The 14896-nt window shown below is 48.6% G+C and overlaps 1 protein-coding gene across 2 annotated transcripts in view; it reads left to right on the forward strand.

Moving 5' to 3' along the window:
• Positions 1-3716: 3716 nt before the first annotated feature.
• Positions 3717-14896, forward strand: part of LOC128330079 (lanosterol 14-alpha demethylase) — a 40981-nt gene continuing 29801 nt past the window's right edge. The window contains exon 1 of one of the 2 annotated variants that reach the window (XM_053262346.1): positions 3717-4041. In XM_053262346.1, the coding sequence (XP_053118321.1) occupies positions 3865-4041 (177 nt within the window). In that variant the 5' untranslated portion in view covers positions 3717-3864. The remainder of the gene's footprint in view (positions 4042-14896) is intronic. The other variant, XM_053262345.1, reaches the window with a different exon arrangement.

Below are 14896 nucleotides of genomic sequence, written 5' to 3' on the forward strand. Positions count from 1 at the left end.
TTAAAAGTAATTTGGTTTTGGTTTTGAAAACTCATAATGTGCAAATTGAATGAAGCTACATGGAAATATTTACCTGACTAAGATGTACCACTACAATGGGGAATGAGGCTTCTGCATGTGTGAACACTGCAAGAAATTTCAAAAGGCTATTTTGTAATATTTTAATTAAAAGATTTAATTAAAATCTTGGGGTTTTTTTTTAGTATAACTCTTCCTAGGAGAACAACTTCCTGGAACATGATGTACAACTTCTTACAAGCTAGTACCATTGGTCCCTCTAATTTTTTTCATCGCTGTACAGAATGAGTTTTGTTCTGTGCAGCAGTATCAAGGCAATGTGTGTGCACATGCATTCAGGGTGGGGCCTTCCTGATTCAGCCTGAGCGGGATCCAAAATGAACTGAGTGGACATCCAAAAAGTTGTGAGCACACACACGTGTGCATGTCTTAGAGGGAACAGTGGCTAGTACCTATCTTTTAATAAACAATTAGTGCACTGTTCTTGTTTTCTTCTCAAGATTTAATTAAGAAAACCAATATTATGGAGCCCAAATTATCTCATTTGTTCTAGTGAGCCTAATGAATGCTGTATTTAGCATTCATAGGAACATAGGAAGCTGCCGTATACTGAGTCAGACCATTGGTCTGTCTAGCTCAGTATTGTTTTCACAGACTGGCAGTGGCTTCTCCAAGGCTGCATGCAGGAATCTCTCACAGCCCTATCTTGGAGAAGCCAGGTAGGGATGTGCACGGAACCGCAGTTCGAAGGGGTAGGGGTGCCTCCTTAAGGGCGGGGGAGAGTGCGCTTTCCCGCTCCCTCAGCATTCCCCCTACTGGCGCTGGTTACTGTTAAAAGCCTTCGGGGCGGCAGCATACTTCCCTACCGTCCCGTTGCCCTCCTCGGCCGGAAGTACTTCCGACCGAGGAAGGCAACAGGGCAGCAAGGAGGTACGCTGCCGCCCCTAAAAGGTCCTCCAAACAGGTCCGTGCACATCCCTAAAGCCAGGGAGGGAACTTAAAGCCCTCTGCTCTTCCCAGAGCGGCTACACCCGCTGAGGGGAATATCTTACAGTGCTCATACTTCTAGTCTCCCATTCATATGCAAGCAGGGTGGGCCCTGCTTAGCTAAGGGGACAAGTCATGCTTGCTACAGGACCAGCTGTCCCTTCCTCCATGGAACTCAGGGCAGTGTATCCTCAGTACAATCCAGGTAAGTTGGTTAGGCTGAGAGAGAGAGAGAGACTGACTGGCCGGCCCAGGGTCGCCCTGTGTACTGAATGGATTTGAACACAGGCCTCCCTGGTGAAAGTCCAATGCTGCAGCTACTGACTCTCTGACCTGGCAAGGAGAAACAGCCAGCCATGTTGATGCAATCCTCAGACAACGATAGGGAGGACACACCACTTACAATGCATAGAAATATCTGGCAGAACGTTTGCTTTTTCCAGGCCATTGGACTGGCTTTTGGAGAAAGCTGTAGAAAGTGAGTAAAAATGGTGCGTGTGTGTGTGTGTGTTCACAGACATCAGTGGCAAACACACATTTATTTACAACATTTTAATACCGCCTTTCTGCATTGACCAAGGCACCCAAAGTGGTTTACAATATTGAAGCAAATTACAGAAGTTTAATAAAACGTCTCAGGCTGTTGGTCTTTTCAGGAGCTGAAGACAAGAGCTCCCTGGCCTGGGTGCCTCCTTTCTTGCCTTCCTCTCAGGGCACACTGGTCTTTCAGTACTCCCAGGAAGGAGGGAGAGGGGCTGTCCCAACAGTCCTCAAAGGCCAGAGTTGGTCTCTATGGGGCTGACGTTAAGCTCTCCCCTGGCCTGGGTGCCTCCTTTCATGCCTTCCTCTCAGGGCACACATGTGCGCGCACACACACACACACTACAACACACTACAACACAGTATTATGACATAGTATGTCATAATAAGAATATGGTGCCATACAAGTCTAACCCATGAGGTTACTAAATCTAGCAGAAGCTATCCCTGGAGATGGTTTTTTCCTCCAGTACGGTTTTCCAATATTGTTCACAATATCAAGCCATTAAAGTATCAAGGAGCTTTTCTGCACGGGACTTTTGCATGGTGAGGCTTGGGGTGTTCATATGAGGGCAGGATTTAGCCCGAATTCAGTACTGAGACAGCAACGTACTGTTCATATAGCAAGAGTAATTATTCAGGTTTTATCTTTACGAATGGAGCGTAACTCAAAATATCTGTGTCCAAAAATAGCTGCACTTTCTAAAATGTTTTCCTGGGATACACCATCATTCTGTGGAAAACGATTCTGATATGAGGAGAGACCCCGTGGATAAAGCAGATCAAGATGAGATGGAGGTCTGGCTTTGCCAAGTATCAGCTGACATGATAGCAGTGACTCTGGGCACACTTGTTCCCTATGCCCTGGAGTCAACTTCTGTTCATTCATTTTTGTTTTTAAAATATGTATATAAATATATTTTTAGAAATTATTTTTAAAAAAGTAATATTTGTATTTCTGATCTTGTGCAAGCCTTCCATCTGCTGGGCGACTGCAGTCTTATGCAAGACCAACGGGGAAATAATAACAATAAAAAACCCAAAGAAGTGAAATACCTTCATGTCTTAAAAAAATATTAAAAATCAATCAAATTGACCAATCAGCTTCAAATTTAGTACACAGAATTCCGCTACCCTGTGCTACAACTGTGCCTGGTTTCAGAGCTCCATAGCTAGCCCTTCCCAACTTAAGAATTCTTTCTAAATTCCATTGACCTCTATATGAAAAACAACAACCTTATAGCTCGCTCTAGATGGTAGCCCCTGTAGTTGGCTTAGCTTTGGCTTGTGCAAGACCCATGGCAAATTAATTATTGTTATTATTATTATTTAAAGTCAGACTTATATTTAAATAGCAAAGGTTTAAAAGAATGCAGGGTCTCCACCACATACCTGCTTCTTCTCTACTTACACATTTGAATAGGATGGAGCTTGCTCTGCAATCCCATTGGCCACAGATGGACCAGAAGGAAGGCATGGAGAACATGCAGCAGCATGAACAATCCCTGCTTGGGGTTGGGGGGAACTAAGCCAAACCTAATAAGAAGATATATAGGAATATAAATGGTCCCAGCTTTACTCCGAATTGCTGTATGCCTGAAAGCGTTTATTTCTACTCTTGTCCAAAGTTGTCTGACGTTAGACCACTTCGTCCCGCACTACAGCTAGCAGTCTGGAAAGTCCCCATCTCCAGGTCTTCTTTCAATAGTTACCTGGATATTGATTCCAGTTCCTAGAGGGCAGTCCTGGAGGGCTGGAAGAGTTACTAGAAGCAGCCCTCCTAGTAAGAGCCCTCCTCTGGAAGAGATCTACAGGGATCCTACTGAACCCTGGTCTCTAGGGCAGGGCTGTTGGGTCCCCAGATATGGTTGGACTGCAGCTCCCCTCGTCCCCAGCCACAGACCGGATGAGGGCAGTTGCAGAGGTTCAAACCATCTGGCCAGCCAGGTCGGTAACCCTTCGAGGGAAACATCCCCAAAGCCATACGATAGCCGCAAGGACAACATCTTGAGCAGACAACATCATGTCTGCTCTCCACTCTAGCCTTTCTCCTGCCTCTAACGCTTCCGAGCTGTTGTCTTCGCCAATCCGACTTCGCTGTCGCGGTCACCTCGTTGCCGCTCGCTCGCTGATTGGCTGCCCTGCAGAGGTCGTCAGATGGGCAGAGATCGGCCCAGCACAGGCGGCACGGAAGAGGCCACGCCCCCCGCTCCGCTCCCCCGGCCCCTCCTCGCAGCCAGCAGCCGGCTCGGATGCTGCAGCCGGAGTGCCTTTGTAGGCCGGTGGTGGAATCGCGCCTGTTGTTCGCCCGAGGCGAGGATGGAGGGACCAAGCTTGCTGGAGGTTGGCAGCTCCCTGCTGGAGAAAGTTGCGGGCGCTGGTGGTAGTGGCGGCTGCTCCTTCTCGCTGCTGCTGGCCCTCTCCGCCTTCGTGCTCAGCTTGGGCTACTTGCTGCAGTTGAGCTCCCGCAGCCGACATCAGCCCGGCGCCGGGCAGGTAAGTGGCAGGCGGGGCGCGGCTCCATCATCTCAGAGAGGGCTATGGTTGAGAGGGCTGCGGCGGGTGGGTCGCGTCTCTTCGCAGAAAGGGTGGGCACGAGGAGGAAACGGTAGGCGGGGGGCGTAGTCGCTGCCGGCCCTGAGAAGGATGCCGTGGTAAAGAAAAGGGATCGCGGCTGCTGAGCGCGTGCAGAGGGCTGTAGTGTGCCGCTCCCCTCTTGTTCCTAGAACAGGGCTCAGTTTCCCTAGCAAGGAGTCTTGACCCTCATTTTAGAAATGGGTGTGTGGTGTGGAGGTTTGAAGGGACCCAAGGCTGCCCAGAAGGTGGGGCAACTGGGGCAATCTGCCCGTCGCCAAACCAAGGCTCCCCTGCCTCAGCTCCTATGCTTGCTGTTAATCTCTGCTACAGCCCTGCCACAGTTTTCAACAAAGGTTTCAGTTAAAGGGCGGGGAGAGAGGGAATGGTTTATCATAGTATAAGGTAAAGGTGGCATATAAATTTAACAATAAACAAATAAATAAAGATAGCATTGAGTTGCAAAATGTACCGACCTCGGAATGTTCTGCCCAGGGCCGGACTGAGAGGGCAGTGGAATGTATGTGGAGAGGGCGCCGGGTTTTGAGCAGAATGGGTACTTAAGGGTGGGAATATTCACTGCTGGTGAGTATGGCAGGGCACAGGGGCACCCCATGGATGGGGCACACTGGGAATATGCCCTGCTGCCCTGTGGGACAGGCCGTTTCTTGTGTTCCGAGTTTGGAGCAGAGCCCTCTTCAAATGAAGGGCCTGTTCCAAGCTTGGAACAGAACGATTCCAACTTGAAATATTCTGAGTGTTCTGAGCACCATTCCAAAATGGTGCTCTTCTGGCCTCACACATGCGGAAGCTATTCGTGTGGTCAGCAGCACCATGTAAATGGTTGCTGTGCATGTGCATGAGCCCAGTACTTCCAGCCACTAACGGCCGTTGAGGGCAACGGGGCAGCAGGGAAGTATGTTGCTGCCCCGAAGGTTTTTACAAAAAAAAAATATGTCGGGGGGGGGAAGCGGCAGGAGGGATAAGGGCACCCTCTCCCTCTCCTTAAAGAGCCAACCCTGGGGCCTTTGAACTTCGAACCGGCCCTGTGTTCAAACCTGTCTGCGGGCCTGTAGAAGGGCCTCCAAACAGGTTTGTGCACATCCCTAACCCAGACCAGACCATGTTAAACTGGGCAGGAAGAGCCCAGGAAGGTAAAGGGTTTTTTGGGTGGGGGCGGGGAGATGAGGTGGAATATTTCTATAATGTATTAAATCTGAATCCCACTTATCTTCTAAGGAAAGCAGGGTGGGGTGCATAAGGATGGTTATGTCTTGTTCTTGCAATAATCCTGTGAGTTAGGCTGTTGAGCAATGCTTGAACTATGGGAAAATAGGTAGGGGGCCTGTAATGAAACCTAAAAGCTCCACCTTCTAAAGCACCCCAAGTTATATCATTCCTTGCATCACCTTCTTAATAGCTAAGGGTGGGGGGGGGGGACACACACCCCTGGCCCCCTGTAATTTGAGTACTAATGATAGTGAGTGAGTTTCATGGCTGAGCAGGGAGTGGAACCCAGATTTCTGTGACATAAGTTCACACTATATTTCTACACCATGATGTATGTGCTGGCACAGAGTATGTGGAGATAGCATCAGGATATAATTTGGTGTTGCAGACGTCGGTCTTACTGAAGACTTATCTGCTGCAATTTGAGAACAGTTTGTTATGGGGCAAATTGTTTATTATTATTAGCATTATTATTACATTGGGTTGCAAAATGTAGTAGGGATGTGCAGAACGTTCCAATCTCGGAATGTTCTGACTTGAAACATGGCATTTCACGTGTTCTGAGTTCGGAAACAAACACCTTTCAAATGAAGCGCCTGTTTCAAGCTTGGAACAGAAAGACCCTGTTCTGACTCAGAACATCAGAGTGTTCCGAGTGCCATTTTAGATTCCAAGATGATGTTCTTCTGGCCTCTGTACATGCGGAAGCCATTTGTGTGGTCAGCACTACCACTCAAAAGGCTGCTGTGCATGTGCAGAGGCCAGAAGAGCAATATTTTGGAATCCAAAATGGCGCTCAGAACGTTCTGACTTGGAATGGGGTTGTTCCATTAGAACAACTGATTCAACTAGTTGCTGTGATGGAACGATCTAGGGATTTTGCATTCCCTTCCGAGCTCAAAACAGAATGCAGATTCTGTTTGTGCACATCCCTAAAATGTAGACCCAGACCATTATAAACTAGATAAGGAACAGCTAAATGCGAGAATTCTCATGTATGGCCTCCATGTACACTGATGTATGAGTTCTTTTAGAGTGCCCCCAACATCATACCTGCCCTGGGCTCCATAAATCCTCTGGGTGGCCCTGAAGGGACCTTGGAGGGAGTCCTCAATATTGACCAAACAAAGGGATCTAAGCATGTGGTCTTAGAATGATGCTTTGAGTGTTTATGGGTGGTTGTTTTGTGAATAGAATAGTCTTTATTATGGTCTTTGACCAGCCAAGCAAACAGAGAAACAGTTCAAACAACCTATAACTACAAACTCTCTGTAAGATTACTTAGTATAATAACTGCTAAAAGTTAATACTATAATAATAAAACAATAGTCCAACCTATAATAAAACTAAAAATAGAATGACATTGACTAAGAAGTGAGCAAAGCAAAGAGAAATTGAATAACTAATGCAGTGATGGACCTCATAAGATATTAGTTCTTATTAAGCTCTGAACGAATGTTACTAGCTAGAAAGCAAAACTTGGCCATATTGTAAGACCTAAGGTCATTCTGGTCTGCTAAAATAAAATTCAGAAAAGGAGTCGTAACAGCCAGGATAAGAGCTAATATCTGAGGTCAGGTTGTTTTGGGTGGGTGGGTGAGAGGGTGGGGGGAGGTTAGGTGAAATATTCTTATAACTAGCTGACCCTGCACAGAGCATCTGTGCGGTGCTTTGGGGCCGGCTGTTTCCCCCTCTTCCTTCCTCCTGCCCCGGTCTCTCCTCTCTTCCCCTCCCCTCCCGTTCCCCCCCCCCCCACAGAGCCGCGGTGGGTGGCCAAGAAAGGCCCTGCCACCATCTTTTTCTCCCTCCCATCCGCCTGCCGTGGCTTTTCTCTCCCCCTCCCGCCGCCGCCACTTTTCTCTTCCCCCTGCCCACTGCCCTCCGCTGCTTTTCTCTCCCCCCATTCTTTGCCTCCCCCCATCCTTTTGCTGGCTGACTACCGCCGGCACTTTCTTCCCCCTCTCCTCCTCACTCCACCGAAACTCTTGCAGCATGTCGCCAGAGTTCCGTCGCCAAATCCTGGACACACACCAGCTAAGAGAATTAATTATATAGCTATATTAAATTTGAATCCCACTTTTCTTCTAAGGAATCCAGGGTGAGTGCATATGGATGGTTATCTGTTGTTCTTGCAACAATCCCATGTGTTAGGCAGTTGAGTAGTGCTTGAACTGTAGAAAAATAGGTAGGGGGCCTGAAATGAAACCTAAAAGCTTCACCTTCTAATACACCCCAAGTTATATCATTCCTCGCATCATCTTCTTAATATAGTATTTAAGGCGGGGGGCACACAACACTGGCCTCTTGTAATTGGAGCAATAATTATAGTGAGTGAGCTTCACGGCTGAGCAGTGACCAGATTTTCAGGTTTACACTCTATTACTACACTGTGCAGCTAAAGGCTACATAGAGTCAGCATCAGGATATGATTTGGTGTGGCAGATAAGTCTTACGGAAGACTTATCTGCCACAATTTGCCTTGAATTTAAACTTGGAAGCATTGGTCACTCGCTGTGATGTTTTAAATGACTTTTTTTGCGAATAAAATTTCTCTGATTCGGGCTGAGCTGGATTCCACAGCTACTGAAGGGTCTACTGTGGAGGTGTCCAGCAACTCCTCTTATGCAATTAGATTGGATCATTTTCAGTTTGAGACTCCTGAGGAGCTGGACAAACTGCTTTGGACTGTGCATCCTACAACCTGTTCTCTTGACCCTTGTCCAGCTTGGCTTATCTCATCTAGTAATTATATTATCAGAGAGGGTCTGGTAAATATTATAAATGTTTCTCTGAGGGAGGGCAGGATGCCTTAAGGAGGCTATTATTAGACCACTTTTGAAAAAACCTGCATTGGATCCCTCGGAGTTGGCTAATTACAAACCTGTTTTCAGTCTTCCATGGTTGGGCAAGGTGATTGAGTGGGTGGTGGCCTCTCAACTCCAGGCAGTTTTGGATGATCCACATTATCTAGACTCATTTCAAACTGGCTTTTGTGTGGGCTATGGGGTTGAGACTGCCATGGTCAGCCTGATGGATGATCTCCAACTGGCTATCGACAGAGGGAGTGTGACTTTGCTGATCCTTTTGGATCTCTCTGTGGCTTTTGAATACCATCAACCATGGTATCCTTCTGGACTGCCTAAGGGAGGTGGGATTGGATGGCACTGTTATATAGTGGTTCCGTTCCTACCTCTCTGTTAGATTCCAGATGGTGCTGCTTGGAGAATGCTGTTCTGCAAAGCGAGAACTAAAGTGTGGAGTTCCACAAGACTCCATACTGTCTCCAACGCTTTTTAACATCTACATGAAACCACTGGGAGAGACCATCAGGAGGTTTGGTGCTGGGTGTCATCAGTGTGCTGATGACACCTAGATCTATTTCTTCATGTCGACATGGAGAAATGGCATATTTTCTCTCAAATCACTGTTCCCTCTCACAAGTACTTGGATGTCCACTCAGTTCATTTTAGATCCTGCTCAGGTTGAATCAGGAAGGCCCTATTCTGAATGCACATGCGCACACATTGCCTTGATACTGCTGCCCAGAACAAAACTCTTTCTGCATAGAGATGAAAAAAGAGAGACCACTGCTCTCAAATACTGCTTGAGGCAGTAATGGGCTGGATGAGGGATAACAACCTGAAGTTGAATCCAAATCATACAGAGGTACTGACTGTGTGGGGTTGGGACCTGAGATATTTATTATTTTTTACATTTATATACTGCCCAACTCATAATGACTCTGGGCAGTGCACAAACCATAACAAAATAAAAACAAAATTTAACAAACTCATAATAAAGTCATAATAAATCACAGCAAAATCACAATAAGGTCACAATAAAAAAAACAAAACAATATATTTAACAATCTTGAAAGGCTAAACTATTTCAAGGAAAGAGTTAACAGAATCAACAATATATTGAGGAGATCCAGAAGCCCAACATCCCACCCTAATCCTCAGTCCCACCCCCAAAGTCCAGCCCCCTTTGGCAGCCAGCCTCGCAGGCAGCTGCAGCCAGCAGCTGCACCACTGCCCCAGCCCTGGCTTTATAGCTGGGCGAGCCACACCCCCACTGCTCTCTCCAGCAGGGCCTAGCTGGCCACAATGACCCACTCAAGAAGGGAAAGGAGCATTCTGCAGGCTTCAGGTAGGAAGGAGGTAGCAAGGCCTACGAGAATCAGCTTCTGCAGTCCCAGAAGGATGTTCCCAACCTAAGTCTCTCAGGCCAAACAGCAGGCAGGAGGGAGGCAGATGTTCAAACCCCTCCAGCAGCTCCTACAACTTTCCCCAGCTCTTCCTCTTGGTTTAGATCTGCCTGTTCTGGTTGGGGTTGCAGTCCCCCTGAAAGATCAGGTATGTAGCTTGGGAGTGTTCCTGGACCCAAAGCTGTCCCTGATTTCTCAGGTTGAGGCACTGGCCAGGAGTGCTTTTTATCGGCTTCAGCTGATACGACAGCTATGTCCATTTCTGGAGGTAAATGACCTTACCAGTGGTACGTATGCTGGTAACCTCCAGGCTCAACTACTGTAATGCACTCTACATGCGGCTGCCTTTGTACATAGTCTGGAAACTACAATTGGTACAGAATCTGGCAGCCAGATTGGTCTCTGGGACAACTTGAAGGGACCACATAACACCAGTTTTAAGGGAGCTGCACTGGCTGCCAATATGTTTCTGGGTGCTATAAAACCCTTAATGGTTTGCGTCCAGGGTATTTAAAAGACTGCCTCCTGTTACGATCTTCTGGAGAGGTCCAGTTACAGTTGCCACCAGCTTGTCTGGTGCTGACTTGGGATCGCGCTTCCTTTATGGCTGCCCTGGGGCTTTGGAATATGCTCCCTGGTGAAATAAGAGCATTTCCTTCTCTCTTTGTTTTCAAGAAGACCCACAAGACTCACCTGTTCTCACAGGCTTTTAATTAGAATCAATCTTAACTAGCTAAACCTGCACAGAGCATCTGTGCAGCAGTACACTCCCCCCACTTTCTGCCCACCTCCCCCACCCCTTCTGCCCCAGTCTCCTCTCCCCGCTGCCGCCCTCTGCCCCAGTCTCCTCTCCCTGCCGCCGCCCTCTGCCGGGCACCCCATTTCCCACTGCTGCCAAGCACGCAAACTTCGCAGCGTTCTTCGCTTGCCTTTTTGCGTTCCCTCAGTCTTTGTTTTGCGGGCCCTCATGTCATCGCTACCGGCCCCAGTCGTCCCCTCCCAGATGCCCCCAGCCCCCAAATTTCCTCTTGCTCCTTGAGGACGCTCCTTGAGACCGGATGTCTTTTGTCTCTGTGCCCTCGGACAAGCTCCTTGGGTACGTTTACCTCACAGGGGTCCAGTTTCCTCCTTCCTCCTTTTCCCCAACTCTGCCGATGCCTTGCTAACCACTTTTTCCCCTGAGTAGGAGATCCTCAGGATGAGTAGGAGATCCTCAGGATGGGTAGTGAACTGAGCATGCTCGAGACAGAACTGGACCACATGACATGTTTGTGGGCGTAGCCTCCTCCGTCCTAACCCCAGTTCCAGTTCTGTCTTGCTCGGGATAGGACATTTTAGGAGAGAGCTCATGCAGTTAAGCCTTTGCTTCAGTTTGTTTTATTTATTCTCCTTAATGACCAGCCTCTGGCTATTGAGGGAAACAGGAGTCACAACTCTTCGGTCTGTGCCTGCCTGGTGGTTCCCCCCCCCCTCTCCTCTTGGCTCTGCAAGGGTGGGGAAGGGAGCTGCCTCTATTTGGAGCCAGCAAACAAACAAATAATCAGATAAAATTTCCTACTCAAGTTAATCCTTTTAGCTTGCATTCGGCTTGATTGGCTGCTTACTAAAGTATTTGCATTTGTTTGGAGGGGTCCTGGTCAGAAGAACTCTTTCAGGGCTCAGGCTTCTCAGCTGCACGTGTTTTCTCAGCTCTTGTTGTTGCCGCGCCTTAGTCCAGCATGACTGCTTCAGATTCCCCCTGCAGCCTCAGGCTCAGATAATGGGGACAGGGACCTTGGGGGGGCACTTAGCCAAAACCCCCAAGAGGTCCAGGCGCAGTGGACGCCAAGAAATAGAGGCGCCAGCCTGAGTGAGTCCTTCCAACGTACTTTTAAGGGAGCGCCTGTTGATTCAGGTGGCCAGCTGGAAATCAAAAGCGAAAGCAACCAAATGGCGCCAAGTGGAAGGCTGGATCAAACAAGCGCCTTCGCTTTGAGGGAGATGACCAGAGCCCGTTGGGCACTATCCTGGCATCTCATCCTCCGGCCATTGGGGCCTCAGTGTTTGAGGGGGAACCGGCTGGTCCGCGCATTCCCTCCACGCTGCATGATGGATTGATCACACGTTCCCTGCCTTCGCTTTGAGGGAGATGACCAGAGCCCGGTGGGCACTATCCTGGCATCTCATCCTCCGGCCATTGGGGCCTCAGCGTTTGAGGGGGAACCGGCTGGTCCGCGCATTCCCTCCACGCTGCATGATGGATTGATCACACGTTCCCTGCCTTCGCTTTGAGGGAGATGACCAGAGCCCGGTGGGCACTATCCTGGCGTCTCATCCTCCAGCCATTGGGGCCTCAGCGTTTGAGGGGGAACCGGCTGGTCCGCGCATTCCCTCCACGCTGCATGATGGATTGATCACACGTTCCCTGCCTTCGCTTTGAGGGAGATGACCAGAGCCCGGTGGGCACTATCCTGGCGTCTCATCCTCCGGCCATTGGGGCCTCAGCGTTTGAGGGGGAACCGGCTGGTCCGCGCATTCCCTCCACGCTGCATGATGGATTGCTCACACGCTCCCCGCACAGCCTCAGCAGTCACGGCTGTAAGTATAGACCTTTTCTCACCCAGGATTCTCAATGGCTGTGTGAGTTTTTTCGGAGCAGTGGGAGGAAAGTGGTCTTGTGGCAGCAGTCATGAATTTTTCCCCTTTGCTAAGCAGGGTCCACCATGGTTTGCATTTGAATGGGAGACTGAGTGCTGTAAGATATGAAAGTTTTCCATTGAGCCACCTACAGCCTCGCTTGCTACTCTCCTAGCATGGCCCTTACCAGTTCTGCGGGGGCCTCACCCCTTACACGCAGGGACACGCGTGACTCCCAAGTTGTTTCCACCCTTGTTTGAATCCAGCCCATGACTCAGGGTTTTTCCCCTCTATATGAGCGTGGTTGGTGTATGCCCAGATTTTTTGTCATGCAAAACCAAGAGAAGGCGCAGGGATTCTTTCCCCTCTTCCTCCGACCCCTGCTGGTGGAACAGGAGTTGTTAACACCCCATGCTTCCTAGTGGAGCCAGTGTGGTTTAGTGGTTAGAGTGCTGGACTAGGACCGGGCAGACCCGAGTTCAAATCCCCATTCAGCCATGATTCTAGCTGGGTGACTCTGGGCCAGTCACTTCTTGCTCAGCCTGGCCTACCTCACAGGGTTGTTGTGAGAGAGAAATTTAAGTATGTAGTACACCGCTCTGGGCTCCTTGGAAGAAGAGCGAGATATAAATGTAATAATAATACTAATAAGGCGGCCTTCCGGTCTCACACCGGGTCAACTTGCACCATTCCCCTTTTCCCTTCCCCCCAGTCACCTCAAGTGGTGCAGCAGGGGAATGCTTGATTAACAGGCAGAAGGGTGCCAGCTCAAATCCCCGCGGGTAGCTATACAGTTACCAGTGATTTACGAAGAGCCTGAAAGGCATCACCTCATACCCTCTCCTTTCCCAAAGACCAGGGAGGCCTACAGCCCAGTAACCACCTGACCATCAGTCAGAAAAAGGGGCTCCTTGCAGTCGCTGCCTCTGGACCCTACTGGGCCATTGGAGCCAGACAAGGAGGAAGGGGAATTATCGGGGGGGATGTGATGCCGCCCATTTCTAACTCTGCCAGACTTTTTCCCTTAGCAGAACTCAGAAGGTTTTCCTGTCTAAGGCGCAGCGCACAATCAGTGCTGTCTCCCCGTCGGAAACTGCAGAGACGTCTTCGCCCATTGACTAACAAGTTTTCCCTACAGAACTCGGAAGGTTTTACTGTCTAAGGCGCAGTGCACAATCAGTGTGGTCTCCCCGTCGGAAACTGCAGAGCCGTCTTCGCCCCTGGACTAACAAGTTTTCCCTGCAGCTGATCCGGTAACATCCACAGTTACATTCCCCCCTCTATTTCGCAGGGTGATGTGTGCGGAGTGGCAGCGCTCTGCCTCAGCCAAACCGATGGTTGACCTCCCCAAGCAACATTTCCAGTCCCAGGGACCCCTCAAAACCTTTTGCCATGCCTAAGGTTGTCCCTTCCGGGGGCTCAATTGGTCTCCTACACTCATAGGACAGGGACCTCTCTAGCCCCAGGACGACAGGCACTGACATTCCCTTCTCTTGAAGGTCCGAGACACCTTCAGCCACATCCTTCAAGTTATGCACCACCAACCCCATCTTGCTCGAGCGTTCGACTCTGGACCAAGACACTGTTCAAGATGGTTCCTCCCGACCGGCCTAAGGTTTCACCAGGGCATTAACTAAATGAACAAGACTGCTGCTCTTAGAGCCAAGTATAGCTTAGATTGTACACAGTCGAGCCATAGCAGTGGGCGTGGCTGTATACAGGTCATCTTGGCTTAAGACCTGAAATGCTGACGATTATTCTATGTTTCCTTTGATTACTGCTCCATTTGTAGGAGCTACCCCTTTTGGTCCCACTTAGACCCAGTTTTTGGTCTGGGATAAGAGTAGGATAAGAGTAGGTTATGTCTTCTCCTCACAGAGAGCCCAATGGGTCCCCCGTAGTTGGTCCGGTTCCCTATCACCCTTACAGGCGACACTACTTCACACCAATTCCATTGGTACAGCTCTCTGCCGGGAGGCTGAGTGCGCGGACTTAGTGGCCAAGGGCCACAAAGATGCTTTTCTGCCAGAAGGTTCAGATTTCGTAATAGTGTATTATATAGGGAAGTATAACAGGATGGTATCGGAGTTCTAAACTTAATGGCCTACTATGAAGCCTCGCATCTTAGGGATATTTTGTGGTTAATAGTAGACCTGGAAAAGTTCTGGGTGAGGATGAAGGTTCCCGAGGAACATCTTGGTAATTTCAACAACCAGTTATTGATATTTGAATTTATTAAGAGTTCTAAATCTGTTACAAATCCACCTTAAGTACCACCTTTAAGATCTGGGGGATTTGGCATAAAATTTTTGCCCTCCCATATTTCCGCTTGTTAACCATTTGTAGTCATCCCAAATTTCCAACTTTTGACTTTCCCTCCCGATTACTTGATGTCTGGGAGGTGTCACACAATAGATTAAAGGATTTTTATTATTTCAATACGCCAATTGATTAGAACCATTTTGGGAGAAGTTTATGAATAAGCATTGCTCTTGGTTAAATTTTCTTCAGTTTCACTCCTCTATTTTACATCCTGATATAGTTAAGCAAGCTAATAGGAGTTTGACTATGTTTGTGGAATTAATATTAAAGGCTTCAGAAGACTCTTAAGAGCCTGATTTCTAGATTATAGGAGATTTTAATAAGCCAATCATCTGATCCATTAACCGGCCTTAAGTTGGCTTGGGAAAATGACCTACAGCAAACTATTAGCGACTTACTGTG

This window comes from Hemicordylus capensis, chromosome 6 (assembly GCF_027244095.1).
Source record: "Hemicordylus capensis ecotype Gifberg chromosome 6, rHemCap1.1.pri, whole genome shotgun sequence".
NCBI lineage: Eukaryota > Metazoa > Chordata > Lepidosauria > Squamata > Cordylidae > Hemicordylus > Hemicordylus capensis.